Here is a 19,578-nt window from a genome sequence, read left to right as displayed (position 1 = left end):
CTTGGTGAACTGTTTGTTTCCGGCACGCTGGAGTCGGCTTTTATGCGAGGCTGGCGGAAACTTTCTATATTGCAATTGGTTTTCTTTTTGGCTCATAAAAATTTGGCCAAAGTGAGTTTTTACGTTTTTATGACAGTAGCAAAAAAAAAAAATTTTTTTTTACAAAAAACTAAAAAATTTGAAGTCGCGCTCAGTTTCTGGGTTTTGTAATCTGCTTATAAACAATTCGCACATTTTGCCTAATGCCAACCGCAAATAAGGTGCTAAATGTCTCAGACGGCGGCTGGGCAGAAAATTGGTTTTTATTTTATTTTCGTCACAAATCAGCGCCGTGGTGAGTTGAACAAAGTGAAATGCGAGCGTAGTTTTTAATCTGTTGATTGCTTTGTAAAACGAAAGACTCAGGCAACGAACTTGTTTTGATTTATCGCATGCATGCCTGAAAGTATGCTGGCAAATTTAATTGTCAATTGACTCATGATTGGCAAAGGTTCTAGTTAAATTACATCATTTGAGTTGAGTTATATTTTAAAGCTTGTAAACACACATATTGATTGCGTTGGAAAACGAAAGACTTAGGCAACAAACTTGTTTTTGTTTCGCATGCAGACTCGAAAATATTCTGAAAAATTAATGGACTATGCACAGCTTGGTCGAATTTTAAGCTTAATGCACATATGTATATTTTTTTAATATATAAATGTCAATACATTTAATGAAGCTGATCGATCATAAATCATTCGAAGGCTTGTAAAGACCTAACAATTGAAGGCTTTGAGATTAAAAAAATATTTTTGTTTTACATCTGTCTGGGCTAGTTTTTTATTTTAGTTATGTTATGTAACTCTAATTAGTCTAATGTTAAGTTTAATATAAAATCAATAAAGTTAGGGTGATTATATAAATCGATATGAAAGATCGATTGGATGAGATCCTCGCAATCTACTGTGCTATTAGGAGTCTGGATTGGGAACTTTATGCACTTATGAATACATTGGTCTCACTTTAGGGATTATGACACGCAGAGATAAATCTCGTTTTCAAAAGTGTCCGTAAAAAGAGCATAGAAAAGGCATTGTATAATATTCTTGATCTTTATCTTCATTTAATTCTGTTTAATTCGGTTTAATTGTTGTTTAATTTTCATTTCTTTGTTACTAACATATATTATAAAAGACAATAAATAATTAGTATAAATAAATACTATGTACAGCTACACCTGTGCGAATGCCTTAACTAAAATATATACTCCATGTATTACGTCCAGTTTGAGTTGAGAGAGTCTTCGAAATCCGTAAATTATTTGCCAAAGCTGTCTGTGTAGGCAGCGCGTTCCCTATCCGCACGATTTGTACGCGCCTCGTAGGAGTCGTAGGCGAGGAAACGTTGCTCCGGCGCATCGGAGCGACGATGTCCGTCCGGGGAACTGGGATTGTTGTGATGGTAGCCATAGACAACGCTGCTGGGATAGCAGATGTAATAATCATTTTGATAGCTGCCGCGTTTTGTGCGCACTGGTTGTCCGCTAATGTCGCTGGGCGAGCTGATGGCCTGGTAGGGATTGTTGAGGGGCGCTGCCTGGGACAGGCACAATGTGGCCAGGATGAGAGCGAATGCCCAGGTGTAGTTCATGTTGTGTGTGTGTGTGGGTGTAGGAGAATATCTTTAAGAATTATTCAATTGGAGAATTCTTTTAACTGGCGGATTTGTTGCTGTTGCTGCTGTTGATGTGCTACTGTTGTAGTTCCTTGAGGTTCTGTGCCGTTTCAGTAGGCGTACCGCCCGTTTTATACATCAACTCACACTTCACACTATGCGCTAATTAATATGGCAGACAGACAACGCTCCAGCAGAAGCACTAATTCCAGTTTCGTTGCGCATCTTTCCATTCGATTAGCACCCCGAAACGAATGCATACAACATTTCCGCCCAGGCGGCGTTTAGGGGGTGTTTCATATGACGTCAAACCCAGCGAGAGATGATCCATAAGCTTGGCATTTATGAGCTCCTAATTTGTGGTTGATTATATATTTTGTTGCGGTAGGCGCTGCTCGGAGCCCTGCGAATGAGTCAACAGCTAGATATAGTTAAATTTAGTCTGGCATCTAGTTTCGCTAAGAGATCTTAACTGCATTGCCAAATATGGGCTTTTTTTTTGTGGAAACTAAGTATAGTTCATTGTGTTTATTTGCATTGTCGCGAAGTGCATTACTCGCAAATAAAAACAAATAGGCGCTAATTAGCCTTTTACTATAGGAGTAAAAGGCTATGCATATATACTATGTGAATCACATTTCCCAAGTGTCAGCTATTTCCGTGTAATTCTCTCATTAGGCCGAGTGCAAAATATTTGATTTAACTAATTATTCATGAATCAGCGCGGCTTTATTATTAAGTAAATCATCCCGGCGGCATACCTGAACTGTCCCCGTGCCAGGAGCCAACAGGCACAGTTTTTATAGAGAAAAAAGAGAGGAAACTTCGCTTTGCAAGTGTGGAAAATATTTGCATGTCTTAAATGTCTATCTTTTAATGTCAATCCATTCTATTTACTTCTAAAGATGTAAATAAATATTTTGGGTGGCAAAAATTGTGATTGCTTTTGTCAAAATGCTTCAAAGTTTATAATTCAGAGTCTTAAATGCAAGCTCAAAAAGGCTTAACATACCTAAAACTAACTATTATTTGCCTGAGTTATTCAAAGGCAACAACAAAATATTGTTTTATTCAGAACAGACCCATTTGAATCAGTTTCTATATAATGGTAATTTAATGGCTTTTGGCTAATAAATAATTTTGCTTGAAAATTTCAATCAAAAACCAATTATTTAGTCCGTTTTATTTATTACGCTGCTTAGCCCGAAAAAGTTTCTGACTAATTAAATCATTTATCACTTTTTTGTTTTTGTTTTTTTATTTTGTGTGGAGAATAAATCATTTCAAGCTGTAAAACTGGTAAATTCGATTCTGTCTGAGCATATTTGACAAAAGTCTCAGTTTCAGTTTCGCTTTTTAAGCCAGGCCCCAAAAATAATTCGCACATCCGATTTTATTTTATGAGTATTACGTTATATATTTTCGGGCAGTTTTTAATTGAAGTCAACGGAATATTTTGAGCAACCCGTTGGAATATTTCTGGGTGTTACATTATTTTGCAGTGCGTTAAAAATCAAATCTTCGCATTCAGCAGCTATTTTTTGATTAATAGTATTATTGTTAATGCCATTTTTGTTGTTATTTGTTTTTCGAGCGCAAAACCGGCTGCCAGAAGGCGTGAACATTTTAGATATATATTTGCATCTGTCTCAGAAGCGCGCTTGACTGTTTTTTCGTTTTTGTTTTTTATTGTGATTTGTTTTGTTTTTACATCAAATTCGCCTATTTGCCATAAAAGTTGCCGCTAGCTGAGGCTGAGGCCGAGGCAGAGGCTGAGGCACTGCCGCCTCCGAAGCCGCCGCCGCGTCGTCCAAAGCCACCGCCGGGATAGCCACCGCCAAAGCCACCGCCCGGATAGCCGCCGCCAAAGCCGCCGCCCGGATAACCGCCATAGCCGCCGCCGCCAAAGCCGGGACGTCCAAAGCCGCCACCGCCGCAGCAGAATCCGCCGCCGCCGCCAAAGTGACGTGCAAGACGCACTCCGTCGACATCATTGCCGGCCGGAGCGTCCACCTGCTCGAGTGTGAGCTGCTCCTCGACCGGCTCCAGCGGATGGGCACAGACACTGGCCAAGGCCAGGCAGCTGATTAAGGCTAGCACCACAAACTGTTTCATCTTTGGGATAACAATTGCTTCTATTTGGGGTAGATCGCGAGCCGAGATCTTTTATAGTCGTCGACTTTTTGACTGGCCACGCGGGGATGCACCGCACGGAACCACAGAACTGCCATGTGATTCTGATTGGCTCATCCTGCCAAAACGAATCATTAGCTCCAGCATCTATCATTATTTTGTTTTTCTGTTTTTCTGCTTTTGATGACTTCACCAGCATATGTAAGCACGCGGCCAGCGTAATTCCCGGACCCCTAAGGCGCTCAGACAATTTGGTTGCTGCCCATCCCCCCGCAACATCTTTACCCCTTCACTCCCCCACGCTCACTTTTCACATACATTTGTCATGTTGGCCTAGAGCCAAAGACCTACATTGTTGCAGCTTGTTGTTAAGACGCGGCAAATTAAAAACTTCTCACAATGTTTCTATAAACAAAACACTTGGCCACTTCACGTGGGGGACTCACTCTTCTAATACCCTGTAAGAAATGTCAGCAAGAAGGTGGTTGGACTCGCCGGAAAGCCAACATAAAGGAGTTTAACTGGGTTAATTATCTAAAGTAGAACATGGGAACAAGCTTTTCAGCAGCTGATATGCAAAGAATATAAAAAACATATTTATTAAATAAATTTTCTAGAGTATTTAGATGTTGGGCACACACATTCTATACACATTTTATGCCCTTGTTAAAGTTATTATTAATCTCACGAAATGTGTAATGCATATAAAGAGATGGCTTTGCATAGGTTCGGCCAGATCGTAACCCTATATGATATGGCTTTTTTGAATTGAAGATTTTTTAAAAATTAAGTTCTCTTATGAACAACTTTTAAGTTTGACATATTTAGGAGTCTAACTAGACTACTATATCTGCAAAGTGATATCAGATTGAGGTGCTATATTTTGTGACTCCTATGCGAATAATCGGGAAGTAAGAAGTCTTCTTATAAAACTATATGCAGCCATAGGCCCAGCTTCTGCAGGGTATTAAGAGTTCGACGTGCCGTTTCTTTCTATTCTCGTTATGCCTGCGTTGAGAGGCAATCGAAAATTATTAAAAACTTGTTAAGAGCTCGGATTACTGACCTTTCAAAGTGTTTGCCGAACTGCGCAGTAAAAGATCAGAATTTTACTTATATCATTTTTTATTCTGGCACAATAAAAGGCAACGTGTTTTGACACAGGCATAAAGTGAACATTTATTAAAAGTAGTTAATTTGTTTTTATTTTCGTTTTTACTTAAAACAAGTGCCTGTCTAATGAGCGGATTAGCACTAGATCAGCCGAAGCTAACTAATAAGGCAAGCTAATCAAATAATGAAATTGAAGAGTATTAAATATAGTTCAGTTAGAGAATATTTACTTAATGTTTCAGGAGTCTACATAAAGACTATGCCTTAACGATTGTCCTGAATTTAATATTTTTTTAAGAGCAGAAATTTGCGATACAAAAATGTTTGTGATGCCCTTTTAAAGCATATTTCACAATTTATTATTGTTGCATAATTTTGGGCTCTGGGAATAGTCTAGTCGATTGATCTTATTTAATAATTCATTTTGCCAAACATTATAAACCTTAAATTTTCTCTCAGTGTTGTCTGCAATTTGCACACACTTTTTGTGAACTGAATAAAATATTGTGACGTCTAGTTGACAGTGGGATAAAAATTGTAAACAAAACGTAAGTCAATTTGATGAGACCGAAAACTGGTTGTTAAACAGCCCCCGAAATGACGCATTACAGCCCACTATTAAATATAATTGGGGGATCACATGATAAAAAAAGTCAAATTCATTACATTCATTTTAATTGGTTTCCCACAGTCACAGACTATACTCGATCGAAACGATTTGCCCAAATAAATTGTTTTTCAATTGGGCTTAGTTTTTTTTTTTTTTTTTAGATAATATCAGTTCAGTTTTTAGATAATATTAATCCCTACTGGATAAAGAAAATATCTGAGCTGAGCTTTAATTAAAGTATTTGGCTAAGTTTCTGTTTATTTTTCTGATTGTTACCAAGTTGACTTAGTTAATTCCATTGAAAGCAAATACAATTGTGGACTTCTAAAGATTTCTTTAAGTTTAATTCCTATAAAGCAAACAAGTTTCATAAAAGCTAAAAACAAACTTATGAAAAACCCGCGGAAGTTAACAAAAACTACAGAAAAAAAAAACGCGTTAACGGTGTGAAACAGTTTTTTATATACCCTACACCCATTACAAAGTGGGTCAGATGGGGTATATTGTTTTTGTGCGAATGTGTGTAAAGTGCAAAGTGCGACAGATTGAAAAATAAAAAAAAATATCAAGTCCAAATCTTGGATAGCATCAACAAACTAATCGATAGTCTGTCTGTCTTTCGTTCTCAGAGACTTTATGTTCTAGAAATTATAGAATAATACTATTTAGCAAGCTTGTCTGATATTAGTTATTATTAATTTTAAGCCAACTTGGCTTAGCCTGGCTTTTTAGAGCATATCTCTGTGCTTCGAGCTAACTATGCAAATGTTTGAGCAGCTGCCAGCTGAAAACCGGATATCTCCTAGTCGAGCACTCTATTTAGATCTTAAAAATGTATTCTTTATTGTAGAGGGTATTATCATTATGTCAACAAATATGTCACGCATAGAAACAGCCGGCCCCGACAAAGTATATACAGTAAAAATTATTATACAAAGTAAAAAGCTCATACAATTTGGTCAACTATTGTAGGGGCATAGTAGGGCATATCACGGAATAATATAAGTATAATACCATTATATGGAAAACTTTTTTGTTTTTCGAGATATCTTGAACAAGCCCATCAATTATGGGCTTTACTATACTAACAATACGTCTTCAAAGCCTTGATCGATCGAACTCTTGTTCTATACGCTTGGCATTAAAGGGTATTTTATCTTCATTCTGTTTTCTTGTGCATTTTGCTATTTTTGATTGTTACCTATTTGGTCAATATTTGCCAAAACGTTGAGCAAGGTCAATGTCAGGCGTCTGCCGTCTTTGGAGCATGCGTGAAAGCATGGAACCAGAACCAGTCCATGACGCGCTGCCGCGACTCCGGCGCGACTCCAACGCGACTTTGGCGCGTTTTAGTAACGTTTTAGCGGCGTTTTGTTAGCGTGTGCGTGCGAGCTGTCGTTGAATTTTGGTAACTTTCGGATGCGCTGAAGGTCTGCCAGTTTCCGTCACATATTTGGCCAAATGCTCAAGAACAGTTGTTAGGGGCGTGGCCTCTTCAGCCAGCATATAAAACTAAATTGGACAATGTGCAGCAACTTTAGTTGCCAGTCGTCAGGTGCCGCAGCCTGACTTTAATCCAACGGAATGTATTTGCCGGCGCGTTTCTGCCTGCTTAGTGTGCTCTTCGCCCTGGCTAGTGGCCAGAGGAGCAAGCCGCGTCCACAGGGACGCACATTGGGTCTGCTCTCGCCGCTGCTGTTCGGTTCCGCGGGGCCATTGTTCGATGCGCCAGTGGCGCCTCTGGGCGGCGTGAGTGGAGGCGGGGTGGCGGCTGGCGCGGGCAGTGGCACGCAGTCGGATCCGTACGGAGGAGGAGGATACGGAGGCGGTGGAGGAGGAGGAGGAGGATACGGAGGTGGAGGATATGTAGGCGGAGGTTATCCTGGTTATGGCTATGGCAGCGTCTACGGTTACAGGCCCAACTATGGATTTGGCTTGGGTTTGGGCTATCCGGGCCTGGCTCAGAGCTATTATGGCTATCCGGGCTATGGCCTCTACAGGCCCAGCTACAACTACAACTACGGCGGCTATCAGCGACCCGTGCAATATCCGGGCAACTATTACGGCTCCAGGCCAAACTACGGCAATTACAACAACTACAACAATAATTATGGAAACAGACCTTCCTCCTACGGCAGCTACGCGACAGCCGTGCCGCCAATCAGCGCCAATCCAAGCGCGGGCGTGTCACCTGGTGTCGGCGCTGGCTCAGGCGCTGGAGCTGGAGCTGGTTCACAGCTCAACACAGCGCAGGCAGCGCAGCTGGCAGGCCTGCTGGGCCAAGCGCTGGGCAGCAGCTTGCGACCCTTGTTGGCCAATGGCGGCGGCGGTGCAGCCGGAGCTGCCGGAGGCGCCAATCCTCAGGCGCTGAGCGGTCTCTTGGGCTTGTTGGGCTGAAGGTAGCTCCAAAAGGAACTGGCTAACAGACTAGTCTGCGATTATCGAATAGAATATCTCATTAACAAAGTATTTTTAATTTAAGTTTGTTCAGTTATATTAAACACATAAAATTTCTATATGTAAGACTGTTTGGCATAGGTCAAAATTTCCCAACCTCATAGCTCCATCAAATCTCATTTGATTTTCACGACTTTTGGCTCCTTGTTCGTGGTTTGGCCTCTAGATCAATTTGAGATCTAAATCTGGTCATTTTTGTCCTGGTCAAAATTAATGTGAAAATGGCACATGTCATATATTCTATATCGACATATATACTTAGCTTCGGCAACATTTTGTCAAATGTGAATGAAACTTTGTTGTCTTATTTACATTGTTAATTATTGTTCACAAAAAATGTGTTCTTACGTTGATTTGAAATGTGCTTTGTGTGCATGACTTTGTTTAAGCACAATTTTTTTTTTAATTGTTTGCAAATTTTGTTGATTTTGCTGTGCGACTGGCCGCTCTTTTTACAAAAGTGGGTTCAATGAACCAAAAAGCGATTCATATTTAAGAGCTCTCAGCTCTGGCAAATAATTAATCAAAATGTATATTTAAATGCTTTATTTTCGATTGAAGTCTCTTATGAAATGTGCATATCGACAAGCTGAACTAGGGCTATTCGGGTTATCTTTTCATTAGGTGAGCCTAAAAGTATGTTTTCGATTTTAAAGCTAATAAGTGGTAGCCAATTGATTAATTTTAGTATTGACATGCTTTTTATTGAACTTAAGAGAGTATATTTTGTAGAACTAAGAGCTAAGAGCTACTGATTTGCGTTCCTCGCCGTGTGTGCTCGAAGCAAACAAGCCTTGTTTGCACTGCACTCTAAAAAAAACCCCTGTGGAACGCCCAGTCATTCGATGTCTGTCGTTTTGGCCAGCATGAAAATTTCTCATAATTGTGAAACTCGATGGGTGCAAATAAATCTAATTGAAAACACAAAGTGCAAGACCCACCGACCTATAAAAGTGACAACTGTCTAACAAGCAGAAGACAGTTCAGTTCTCGAGTTTAAATTCGCAATATGAAGCTGTGCATTTTGCTTGTAATCGCAAGTCTCAGTTTGTCCTGGGGCTGGCCAGCTCAGCTGGAGCAGGATCAGCTGCAACAGGCGCCTGTCGTGCAGGAGCCAGAACCACAGCAGCAAGTGGACAATACGGATTCCATGGCCACCCTAACGGATATCGCCGATATGGGCAGCCAGCACGCAGAGGAAGGAGCACGTAATGCACGCTTCCTTTGGTTCAGCCCATGGGGATATCGTTCTTATTACTATCGCCCTTACTACCATCCTTGGGGACATCGTTATCATTACTATTGGTGGTGAAACTGATTTAAAAATAAACGCATCAATATCGAGCAAAATAAATAAATTTGCAATTTATAATCTAGTTCTTTGAATATTAACTATGTGGCAACGCCAACATTCATACGCGAATCTATATCATATGAATAACTTGTACAGAAGGGTTAACCCTTGAGAAGATTTAAGTACAATAAATAATAGGTTATTTAAGCCTCCACGATATTTAAATCAACCAAATGTTTGATCTTTTGATTAGCATTTTAAATTTCATAGTGGGATCAAGTGTTCAGTTCTAAAGTAGCCTAATTGAGATTTCACAACATTATCCAACACTTAGTCACAGTTGCAACAATTTGCTGATCCATTATTGCAGGGGCTCAGCTGAAATTCTTACCCAAGCACTTATCGCATAGTCGTGTTAATTGGCTTACAATGCACTAGACGAGGGAATCACAACTTTGTGACGTTGTCAGCACTGAAAAGTGCAATCTCATCGCATAGAGTCAATAACAAATCTGGGATATATACCAACGAACTTTAAGCGTCTATATTATAATTCGAATAATTCATTATTGTTCCAATAATTTTGTTTATCCAGAAAGCTATGCCCAAACAAAATAAACCGGGTTCAGTTGAATAACGCAGTAATCTTATTCTGAAACGGCCAAATTCATAACTGAATGACTTTATTTAATTCAACTTTGTTTATTAAGTATAAACTCGTTCCACCCTGTACTCAAAAATATTTCCTAAGGTGTTTAATTAGCAAACATGTGCGACTATGTCAAGCCCTCTTATGCATTATTTAACGATTACAGGGTATATTCTAGCGATGCAGCCTGCATTTTGTCATCGTTGTTGCTATCGAAATATCAAAGGCGAAATGGGCTGAGTGCAAACAAATATTTTCGCCCACTTCTGTGCAAATTTTTCTCATATATTTTACATTCGATAATTATTATTAGTCGCCTAATTCGTTTTTTTCGGCTGTTTCGCATATTTTTATCAAACTGGCATTTTTAATTGTAAATAAATAAATAGAATGCCGACACGTGTTGCAGGTTAATTACACTCGGTCGCGGGTGGCTTCGAATGTTCTTGACTTTTGTATTATTATTTGCTGTATTGTTGCCAGAGGGAATCCACGTAGGCTGCCCGGCGGCGCAATTCCTTGCGCTCCTCAATTTGATAGAGTTGCGCCTGTTTGGTCTCCAAAAGTATTTGCTTCGTTTCCGACTCACGATGCTGCTCCGAGTTTTCGCTGGCGGGGAGAGAAATAAAAGTTTTTAGTATTATTTAGCTAGTTAGAAGCTTAGCTGACTCACATCTCGCGCTGCTGCTGCTTCAGCTGGAGCAGCTGCTGCTCTTTCCGCTCGCTTCGCATCAGCTGCAGTTGAATCCATTCGATACGCTGATTTTGCGCTGCTTCGAGACGCGACTGCAGCAGCTCTGCCAGCTCCTCGTCCAGCTGGCGCTCCTCGTTGTGCAGCTGCTCTGCCAGTTGGCGGCGGCGTTCCTCCAAATCCTTGGCATATTCTCCAAGTCGCCGCTGCACCTCTCCTTCTATTTGAGCATTTCGATTGCGTCGATTGGTTCGGTTAAGAAACTCGGCAACATGCATTCCGTGGCTTTGTTTGGTCGTTGGTCGGGTTGAAATCCTTGGTAACGAAACATAATGTAAATTAAATTTCCACTCCTGCATGTTAACTCGAAATGTTATGTTAAACTCACTTTTAACTGGTTGCCAACATGCTTGCTGACGAATTGGATTATAAATATGGAATTAATTGAGAGTTTATTCCACCTTGGAGAAATATATCGACGAACCCCTTGTGAAGGTTTTGAAGGTTCAAACCCCAAGCGAATGCATTGTTTTAGCCAGCGCTTTTTAAAAAAGGAAACGATTGAGAGCTTTTAACTTAATCTTTAACCTAGCTAGTCTCAGAGCAACTCTCGGCAGGAAATGAGCTTGCATTCTTTTTAGGGTTTAAAGCACCCTCGAGACTAATTAATTGTATGTGCCATCAAATAATTCGTTTTTTTCCGCGAAACTAAAATAACGATTAATCTAGCTGAATCTTCCATAAAAGGCGCTGGCATTGCGATAGATTGCATCAGTACGGAAATTAAGTTTGTTAAATAGAGGAACGGCTAGAAGATGCGTTTGACCCTGGTGCTGCTTGTTGGAGCTCTTTGCCTGGCCCTCGGCTATGCGCTGCCGTTGGATGATAGTGTCCAGGATAATGTCCAGGATAATGTCCAGGATAATGTCCAGGTTAATGTCCAGGATAATGTCCAGGATAATGGCCTGATAACATTACTGGATCTGGCCGATCAGCCCGAGGGACACGCCAACGAGGGCGATCGAGAGGCGCGAGCCTTCTGCTGTGGTGGATTTGGTCGTCGTCGTGGTTACGGTGGCTATGGTGGCTACGGTCGTGGTGGTTTCGGCTATGGTGGTTACGGTTATGGTGGATATGGCCGTGGTGGTTTCGGTTATGGTGGACACAGACATGGACATCGTGGAGGCTATGGATATTATGGACGCTAGCCTTACAAAAAGTTTTATGTTACTTAGTCGTGCCTATAAATAAGTTAAACTGTGTACAACAATACGGACCGTAATGTAACTTGAGCTCATATTCATTCCACATGTATGGTGAATATGGGCGTGGTGAATACGCTTTTGAAGCTTCTCGACGCTAACCTCACAATTGTTTTGCTTATTTTGTTGTGCTCATAAATAAATTAAACTATGTACAAAAACTTGTCGCTTAATGGGATTTAAGCTTTGTTTTGAGCACTACGTAGCGTAATTTAATTGACTAATAACTCACGGGTGACTCACAGCAAAACAATCAAAAAAAAAAATACCTGCAACCGAAATCTTTGTGAATCTTAGTTCACATAGGTCAACTAATACACTTATCTGAAATCATGCATCACAGCTATTATTGCAAACTTGCATTTGCGAATAGCACCTGCTAATTAGCATTTTCCAAAATTAGTAAAGTACAGCTTATATTAAGTGTAACACATATGACAAATCGGGCGTGAGAAACGAGTTTCGGCTTTCGATTGTTCATTTAAAAAATTTGCATGATAATATGCTCAATTATATGTACATATGTGATTTTAAGATCAACTATGCTATGCACAATTTGGGTTTTACGTGCCAGCTAATTTGTTTTGATAAATGCAACAACATGTCATAAATGATTTACAACTTTGTTTGTTTGTTTTTGGCGTCTCGACCTTAAGTGACCTTAGGTATTCATTTATGGCTACTTAGCCTAGATCTGTTGAACAGCACCTAGTTATTATTCGAGCAGTGTACTAACTACTTACTCTCAAATCATTTCACAACACTGTTTCGAACAGCGTACTTGATTTGTGCCTTCGCCTGTTAAGTTTTACAGCACTGCTTAAAAAAGAGTATGCCTGCACACTCCGGTAATTGCTTTGGTTTAATTAATTTAAATATGTTCCACATTGTCTGAGTTTTACAACATTGCTTCGAACAGCGTACTTGCTTTGTGCCATCGCATCACTTTACAACACTGCTCAAAGTAATTACAACTGGTAATTGCTTTGGTTTAATTAATTTAAATATGCTCCACATTGTCTGAGTTTCTTGATGGATCGTTTAGCTGCTTAATTTTAGAAGAAAACAATAACAACTGCAGCCAGAACAGGTGTAATAATCTTATGGCGATAAATAAATACACAAACATCTCGAAAGTAACAATGCCTGGCTACAAAAAATTAAAAAAAAAACCCCTTCTAATGTGGCTTTGAGTACTATATGACACTTAAAATTAGGTGATGCGTACGAGAACAGGAACGACAACTCAGCTGGTTATTTCCAGGCTTTGATGGCAAATAAAAGGCAGCTGGACCTACGTTGAAAGCATCAGTCACATACGAAAGCTTCAAGCACAACCAACCAAGTAACATATCCACTAGAAAGGGAATCCCAAGATGCGTTTAATACTCTTAGCACTCATCGGCGTGCTCTGCCTCGCCTATTGCTACGCCCTCGCCGAGGAGGAAAGCGACCAGATTGATCTGCTCAACGTCGCCGATCAAGGACAGGCCCATGCCAACGAGGGCAACCGAGAGGCCCGTCAATGGGGCGGTGGCTGGGGCGGACGCGGAGGCGGCTGGGGCGGACGCGGAGGCGGCTGGGGCGGACGCGGGGGCGGCTGGGGTGGTCACGGCGGCTGGGGAGGTCGCGGCGGCTGGGGTGGTCGTGGCGGCGGTGGCGGCTGGGGCTGGGGACGATAAGTCCTTCTGAAGCTATCAACAACTGCCAACGCTCCACAGGCGTCCTAACACAGCGAAAACTTTGTTCATTTTGTGTTTGTAAATAAAGAACATTACAAAAAACAATTTTTAATTCTTTTGTTTTAAATCGAAAGCGTCAAAGATTCAACAGCGATTCGTTGGGTGAATAAACTATAATAAGAAAAAATGATTCAATGTTTTACGATTTTTTCAGAAGTAGAAAATGAGATTGATTGGAATACAATTTGAGCATCATTATATACTTATATGTATGAGCCATATTTAATAATAATGGTATAGTCCGGTCTCATATTTATTTATTTTCCCAAGTCATTTTATTAAATGGAGCGTCTTTCGTATATAAAGGAGACTATTTTTTATTAACATTCATGTTTGCTTTTTTGCTATGTACTTAACAAGAGTCTGGCAACGCTGCAATAGCTTATTAATTTCTGCATGCCTGAGGAGGGCTTGTGCTTAGAATATACACACAAAGCTTTATAAATACTATATAATATATTTATATGTATAACGATATAACAATCGGCTGCGCTCTGAGTGTTTTATGAGCTCCGTCCAGTATATAAATTGAACGTACATCTGTCTTAGTTTTACGAATTATATAGGGTATCTGCTTGCTAAGTTATTTTAATTGTTTTTAATTAATCAATAATTTTTTTTACTGTTATTCGCTTTCTATATAAACAATCCTTAACAAAGCAATGTCGAATACATTGTCTAAACTTGATTTACGAATACATTCGTCTCATTGTTGGCCATGCAATTTATTTACTCGATATACATTCCCCTCTCACACACACACACACACACGCACGCCCACTGTCCAGCTACCAGATCTAATAAATTGCCAGTTAATGTGGTCCACTTGCGCCTTGATTATGGGATGTACATTTGGTAGGGGCAACTTTTGTGATAAACAAATGGATCAACAATAACAACAACAGCAAATGCAGCAAAAGCAGGTGTAATAGGCAACGAAGCATGACAATCAAATAAACAAATATTAAGAAAGTTAACACAACCTGACTTAGAATCGTAAAAAAAAAAACAAGTAAAAGTGCTCCAGTTGGTGTGCACGACTAAAAGTTACCCTAAGCCCAGGGATGAGCTGTTGTGCTGGAAGTGTGCTCCTTGAAGCCTTCGGTACCCATTGTCCGATCTTCATGAGGTTTTTAAGGATAGCCAAAGCGCAGGAATTTTTCTTTAACAAATTTTTTGCTTTACATTTTGGAGGATGTGTCCATAAAGTGAATTATTCTTAGAGAATATATTCTCCGATTGTAAAGATTCGGTCCATTGCATATCCTTGCACAAAAACATCATACCCTATTTACTCACTCGTTCAGGGTATAAGATCATAACAAAGACCCACAGATAATCTATACGTAACTTTAAGTGCTAAGTATGCGAAATGCATTTGGGCTTAGGAGATACGGCCGGGAACAGGAACGACAACTGGATGAATTTTTGACGGCTTGTGGGCAAATAAAGGCCGCTGAATTGCGCCTGTCAGCATCAGTTGAACCGAAAGCATCAAAGCCAAACATTCAAACAACCCAAAGAATACCCAAGGAGTAGAAACAATACCAAGATGCGTCTTACACTTCTGGCGCTCGTTGGAGCTGTCTGCATAGCCTTGAGCTTTGCCCAGCCGTTGGATGACAAGAACGAGGAGCACATTGATCTGCTGCAGGTAGCTGATCAAGGAAACGCCCACGCCAATGAGGGCAATCGAGAGGCGCGGCACTGGGGCGGCTGGGGAGGTGGCGGTTGGGGAGGCGGCGGTTGGGGAGGCGGCGGTTGGGGCCATGGCTGGGGCGGCGGCGGTTGGGGAGGCGGCGGCTGGGGCCATGGCTGGGGCGGCGGCTGGAATCGCGGCTGGGGTGGCGGCGGCTGGGGCTGGGGACGTTAAAACCCTGCCAGGCCAAGCAAAGCAGCCACTGTCATCGACCACCTGTCCAGGAGCCACTGCGTCAAGACACCTTTTGATGTTTGTTTTGTGTGTGTAAATAAAGAACATTTTCAAAAACAAAAAAAAAAACAAGGCATATTCAATTTAAATTCTTAAGAGCAGTTGCTTCTAACCTGTTCCCAGGCGCAGCTCAGCTTGCACTTAAACTGAATTTGTTGAACACCTTCCCAGCTCGGGCATGTCTAAACTGTGTCTAATTTTAATGCCTATAGCTTAATCGAGCTAATTAAAATAATTGCCCGGCAATTTTAGCTCTAATTATTAACGCATTAAATTCAGACTGGACACTGGGTTAGTAGAACTCACAAGGCATTAACCAGAATGAAATATGGTCTTTAGAGTGCAAAAATTAAAACTTTTGAAAATATATATTTTTAAATATATACACTCAAAAAAAATACTTTATAAAGATATTTTCATAAAAAGAGATATACTTATAAGGATATATATTTATAAAGATATATACATATAAAGATATGTATTTATTTAGATATATACTTATTAAGATATATTCTTATAAAAAAGATACACATTTAAAGATATATACCTTTTGCCATGCACGAACTCGTATCTCAGTCTAATAATGACATCAGAGCCAATTAATCTAAAAGTCTTATAATAAGAATATTTTGCTCAAGCCTTAACAGCAAGATATTTTAAAAAAACGAAGAGTTTTCAAAGAAAAAATTAATATCGAATTAAGATATCTTATTAGTACAGACAGAGGGGCAAGAGTTATTTTACTTTTCTATTCACAAGTAATTATGAAAACCCCTCAAGGGTATTAAATTGAAATAATAGGGTTTATACGCCCAACTCTATCCTTTAAGTAGTTGATTTTTTGCCATGTAAACACTCGCTGTGAACCACTGTGCAGCTTTTGTAGTCTGGTATAAAAGCTGAGTGCAGCAAGGACATTCAGTACTTGCAGAATGGAGACTATCAATGAGAACCTGCTCAAGGTGCAGGACACTTACTTTCGCATTCTTGGATTCAATATACTTGCTAGACCAGAGATGTCGGGCTGGCGGCAGCATTGGCGAGCCTTGGGCCTAATGCTCTCCTTGACCATGGTCCAAGCGATGGTTATTGCCTACAGCATACAGAATCTGGAGAATATGGATCAGCTGACAGAGGGTTTGGCCGCGCTGCTCATCAATCAACTGGGCCTGTTCAAGTTCGGCCTCATGATGTGGCTGCACAAGGACTTTCAGCGGCTCGTGGCCAGGCTGCGAGAGCTGCTGACCGAAGGTACCAGTTGGGTAAATTCAGTAGATTCTTAGTGCCTATTCAAGCTTGTGTCCTTTGAAGTGCCTGCCTACATCATCGGCGAGGAGAATCGGCGGGAGCAGCGGCTCAGCGGCATCTACAAGAACTGCTTTATGCTGGCGGCCATTCTGAGCTCCTTGAAAGCCCAGCGTGAGCATGTGCCTCAACTATTGGCGCACGGGTCAGCTGCGGCTGGAGATGACCTTTCCGTGCAGCTACCCCTGGGATAATCAACAGCTGCCTTATGCGCTGCTCTCCTACGCCCTGTTAGCGTCCGCCAGCTTTGCTGTCGTCCTGCCCAGCATTTGTGTAGATACATTTTTTATGGCCCTCATTCATAATCTTGTCGTCCTGTTTCAGACCGTCGCAGCATACGATGCAGCTCTTTCGAGCTGGTGCAGGCAGCGAGGCACAGCTGGGCAAGATCCTTGATTTGTATAGACGAAGCCTGGATCTCAGCGCGGCACTGAATCGTTATTTTCGGCTGCTCATCTGCGTGCAGTTCGTGGTGGGCTCCCTGCATCTGTGCGTGCTCAGCTATACGCTGTTGGTTAAGTTCGACAATGCCCAGATGCCCTTCTATGTGGTATTTACCGTATCGGTGCTCCTCTCAGCTTTATATCTACTGTTATTGCGGCGATCGCCCTGAAGACGGCGAGCACGGGCTTCGCCATGCCATCTACGACAGCCATTGGCATGAGGTCGCCCTTGATTTGGCCCTGGGACGTTCTCTGCAGTTCTCGATGATGCGGGCGCAGCGCGGCAGTCGTATCGATGGAGGCTTCTTCTTTGAGGCCAACATGGAGGTCTTTATCTCGGTGAGTGGTTGGGCGCAACGATTGAGAGTCTGGAGCTGAATTTTGCATGTGCCTAACAGATTGTGCGAACGGCCATGTCCTATTTCGCATTGCTGAGATCCATTTCTAAGGGCACTGAATAATCAACTTTACCTGCACAAATATAAGATACTGCAAAAATACCAAACAACAAAAAACAGTCTAGCAACGCTGCAATAAAGAATAACCTCAAAAGATAGATAACGACAACAAACCAAGAAATTAAAAACATTTCGAGCAATATTCGTTTTATGCGTAGCTTGCGATGTCGTACGACATTTAACAATCAAACTTAAATAATGTACAAAACATATTTTAAACGATTCGTTAGGCGCTAGGTAGATGTGGAAATCGGGAATGTTGGAGAACGTGTGGAAATGCATAAATACACACGGAATGCTGTTGAGAGTGGAAAAATGAAGCAGTGTTGCGTGTGAGTGTTTTTGTGGAAGCGGGAGGAAGGGAGGGAGGGAGTGAGAGAGGTCTGTGAATCAACTGAGCTGCTGCCCTGAACTTCATCCTGGATGCTATCATACAAATATTATATCCAATTAAATATAATTCTCGCTGGTCAATTATCAATTATTTGAAGAATCGGCGGGGACCGGCAGCGGCGGCCGGGCTCACGGGCGGCGGTGTGGGAATATGTGCACCCTCGGCGCGGAAGCCATTCTCATCGGCGATGTAGGTAATCGTGTAGAGCACGCCATCTGGTCCGGTGTACGAGTAGGAGCCTTGCATTACCTGCAAACATCAATTCTGTTATTTTTGCTTTCCTAAAAATAGGCCACACGAGTTCTCGGAACTTTTGCAGCTGCGCCTGAAACTGTGCCATCGAAAACCACCTGAGCCTCCAACTGTGAGCCGGGATTCTTAAGGTAGCCCGCCTCATCAGCGCGAATTCCATTGCTCGTCTCGTAGCTATGCAAGATAAATAATATAGAATACATAAATAGAAAAATGAATAAGAATTTAAATAATAATGCACTTGATATGACAGCTATCCAAATATACTTATATAAAACGCACTGCCTGAATAGCTAATGGAATGCATGGCTGAATGGCATATTGATTATTTCACTAATGAGCAGCCTGACTGACTGATAGAATAACTGAATAACTAATTGATTGCCTGGATAATTGACTGACTGAATAAGCGACTAAGTGATTCACTGACTGAATAATTTACTAAATTATTGACTGAATATCGGACTGATTGAATGTTTGACTGATTGAAAGACTGGCTGATAGTGCCTGATAGAACGCCTGATGAAATGTATGACTGAACAACTCGCTGCTTGAATGTTCGAAAAAGTGACTGACAGCGATTGAATGATTGACTGAGTGATTGATAAGCTGGCTTACTAATTGATTTTTTACTGACTGGAAAAGATGCATTAATGAATGACTGACTGTATGTCCTGACTATCTGAATGACTGACTTCTTTATTGAAGCAGCTTTTCTCAAAGATCCTTCACAATAATGAAGTAATGTATTCCAACCATAACTTACTTGTACTGATAGGAGCCATCCGGGTTCAGATCAAAGTTCTGCTTCAGTATCACAGCATTAGCATCGAAGGAGTTGGAGCGCGGCTGCGCCAGACCGCGCTGCGGCTGAGCTGTGACGAAGCACAGGCAGCAGATCGCAAGGGCGGCGACAGCGTAGGCGGAGGTGAGCAGCTGCATGACCTTTTCGGGGGAGAGTGGGGTCGATAAACAAAACAGATGATTGGTTAATTGAGACATAACTGAGATATGATAATGTCAAGCACCGTTCGAAGTGCTCAGTAATTGATGCCAATAATAATTGGCTTTAATCTTTGCATTTTTCGAAAGTCATCTTTAAAGTGGCAACAAGAAGGCCGCCCAGCTACAAAAAATATGTAGATGTGTGCATTTTATTTAATAGCAGTATTTTAGCTATTATTAA

General features: G+C 41.1%; 9 protein-coding genes across 9 annotated transcripts; 5 read left to right on the top strand and 4 right to left on the bottom strand.

Moving 5' to 3' along the window:
* Positions 1 to 1,094: 1,094 nt before the first annotated feature.
* LOC116650585 (uncharacterized) lies at positions 1,095 to 1,764 on the bottom strand. Its single transcript, XM_032434636.2, has one exon. It carries the CDS (start codon positions 1,630 to 1,632, stop codon positions 1,300 to 1,302), a length of 333 nt encoding a protein of 110 aa, XP_032290527.1. The 5' UTR covers positions 1,633 to 1,764; the 3' UTR covers positions 1,095 to 1,299.
* A 1,553-nt stretch (positions 1,765 to 3,317) lies between these two features.
* LOC116650804 (uncharacterized) lies at positions 3,318 to 3,799 on the bottom strand. The gene has a single exon (XM_032435529.2). The coding sequence runs from the start codon at positions 3,769 to 3,771 to the stop codon at positions 3,379 to 3,381; it is 393 nt and encodes a 130-aa protein (XP_032291420.1). The 5' UTR covers positions 3,772 to 3,799; the 3' UTR covers positions 3,318 to 3,378.
* A 2,257-nt stretch (positions 3,800 to 6,056) lies between these two features.
* LOC116650573 (heterogeneous nuclear ribonucleoprotein A3 homolog 1-like) lies at positions 6,057 to 8,008 on the top strand. Its single transcript, XM_070210750.1, has one exon. The coding sequence runs from the start codon at positions 7,097 to 7,099 to the stop codon at positions 7,907 to 7,909; it is 813 nt and encodes a 270-aa protein (XP_070066851.1). The 5' UTR covers positions 6,057 to 7,096; the 3' UTR covers positions 7,910 to 8,008.
* Positions 8,009 to 9,917: 1,909 nt separating this feature from the next.
* Positions 9,918 to 11,287, bottom strand: LOC116650648 (putative golgin subfamily A member 6-like protein 3). The gene is made up of 3 exons (XM_032434948.2): positions 10,992 to 11,287; positions 10,586 to 10,918; positions 9,918 to 10,521 (listed from the first exon to the last, which is right to left on the bottom strand). Exons 2-3 carry the CDS (start codon positions 10,879 to 10,881, stop codon positions 10,374 to 10,376), a joined length of 444 nt encoding a protein of 147 aa, XP_032290839.1. The 5' UTR covers positions 10,882 to 10,918; positions 10,992 to 11,287; the 3' UTR covers positions 9,918 to 10,373.
* An 83-nt stretch (positions 11,288 to 11,370) lies between these two features.
* LOC6636481 (uncharacterized) lies at positions 11,371 to 12,038 on the top strand. The gene has a single exon (XM_002059807.4). It carries the CDS (start codon positions 11,419 to 11,421, stop codon positions 11,809 to 11,811), a length of 393 nt encoding a protein of 130 aa, XP_002059843.1. The 5' UTR covers positions 11,371 to 11,418; the 3' UTR covers positions 11,812 to 12,038.
* A 1,114-nt stretch (positions 12,039 to 13,152) lies between these two features.
* LOC6636482 (neuropeptide-like protein 32) lies at positions 13,153 to 13,652 on the top strand. Its single transcript, XM_002059808.4, has one exon. It carries the CDS (start codon positions 13,242 to 13,244, stop codon positions 13,545 to 13,547), a length of 306 nt encoding a protein of 101 aa, XP_002059844.1. The 5' UTR covers positions 13,153 to 13,241; the 3' UTR covers positions 13,548 to 13,652.
* A 1,427-nt stretch (positions 13,653 to 15,079) lies between these two features.
* On the top strand, positions 15,080 to 15,560 carry LOC6636483 (uncharacterized). The gene has a single exon (XM_002059809.4). It carries the CDS (start codon positions 15,160 to 15,162, stop codon positions 15,478 to 15,480), a length of 321 nt encoding a protein of 106 aa, XP_002059845.1. The 5' UTR covers positions 15,080 to 15,159; the 3' UTR covers positions 15,481 to 15,560.
* Positions 15,561 to 16,472: 912 nt separating this feature from the next.
* On the top strand, positions 16,473 to 17,749 carry LOC138911465 (odorant receptor 47a-like). The gene is made up of 5 exons (XM_070210753.1): positions 16,473 to 16,791; positions 16,852 to 16,990; positions 17,170 to 17,359; positions 17,424 to 17,627; positions 17,687 to 17,749. Exons 1-5 carry the CDS (start codon positions 16,473 to 16,475, stop codon positions 17,747 to 17,749), a joined length of 915 nt encoding a protein of 304 aa, XP_070066854.1.
* Positions 17,750 to 18,091: 342 nt separating this feature from the next.
* LOC116650562 (cuticle protein CP14.6-like) lies at positions 18,092 to 19,346 on the bottom strand. The gene is made up of 3 exons (XM_032434558.2): positions 19,159 to 19,346; positions 18,491 to 18,566; positions 18,092 to 18,389 (listed from the first exon to the last, which is right to left on the bottom strand). Exons 1-3 carry the CDS (start codon positions 19,332 to 19,334, stop codon positions 18,228 to 18,230), a joined length of 414 nt encoding a protein of 137 aa, XP_032290449.1. The 5' UTR covers positions 19,335 to 19,346; the 3' UTR covers positions 18,092 to 18,227.
* Positions 19,347 to 19,578: the final 232 nt, after the last annotated feature.

The sequence above is a fragment of the Drosophila virilis genome, unplaced genomic scaffold (genome assembly GCF_030788295.1).
Source record: "Drosophila virilis strain 15010-1051.87 unplaced genomic scaffold, Dvir_AGI_RSII-ME tig00000019, whole genome shotgun sequence".
Taxonomy (NCBI): Eukaryota; Metazoa; Arthropoda; class Insecta; order Diptera; family Drosophilidae; genus Drosophila; species Drosophila virilis.
Note: the sequence above shows the minus strand (reverse complement) of the source record. Positions and strands in the feature narration are given on the sequence as shown.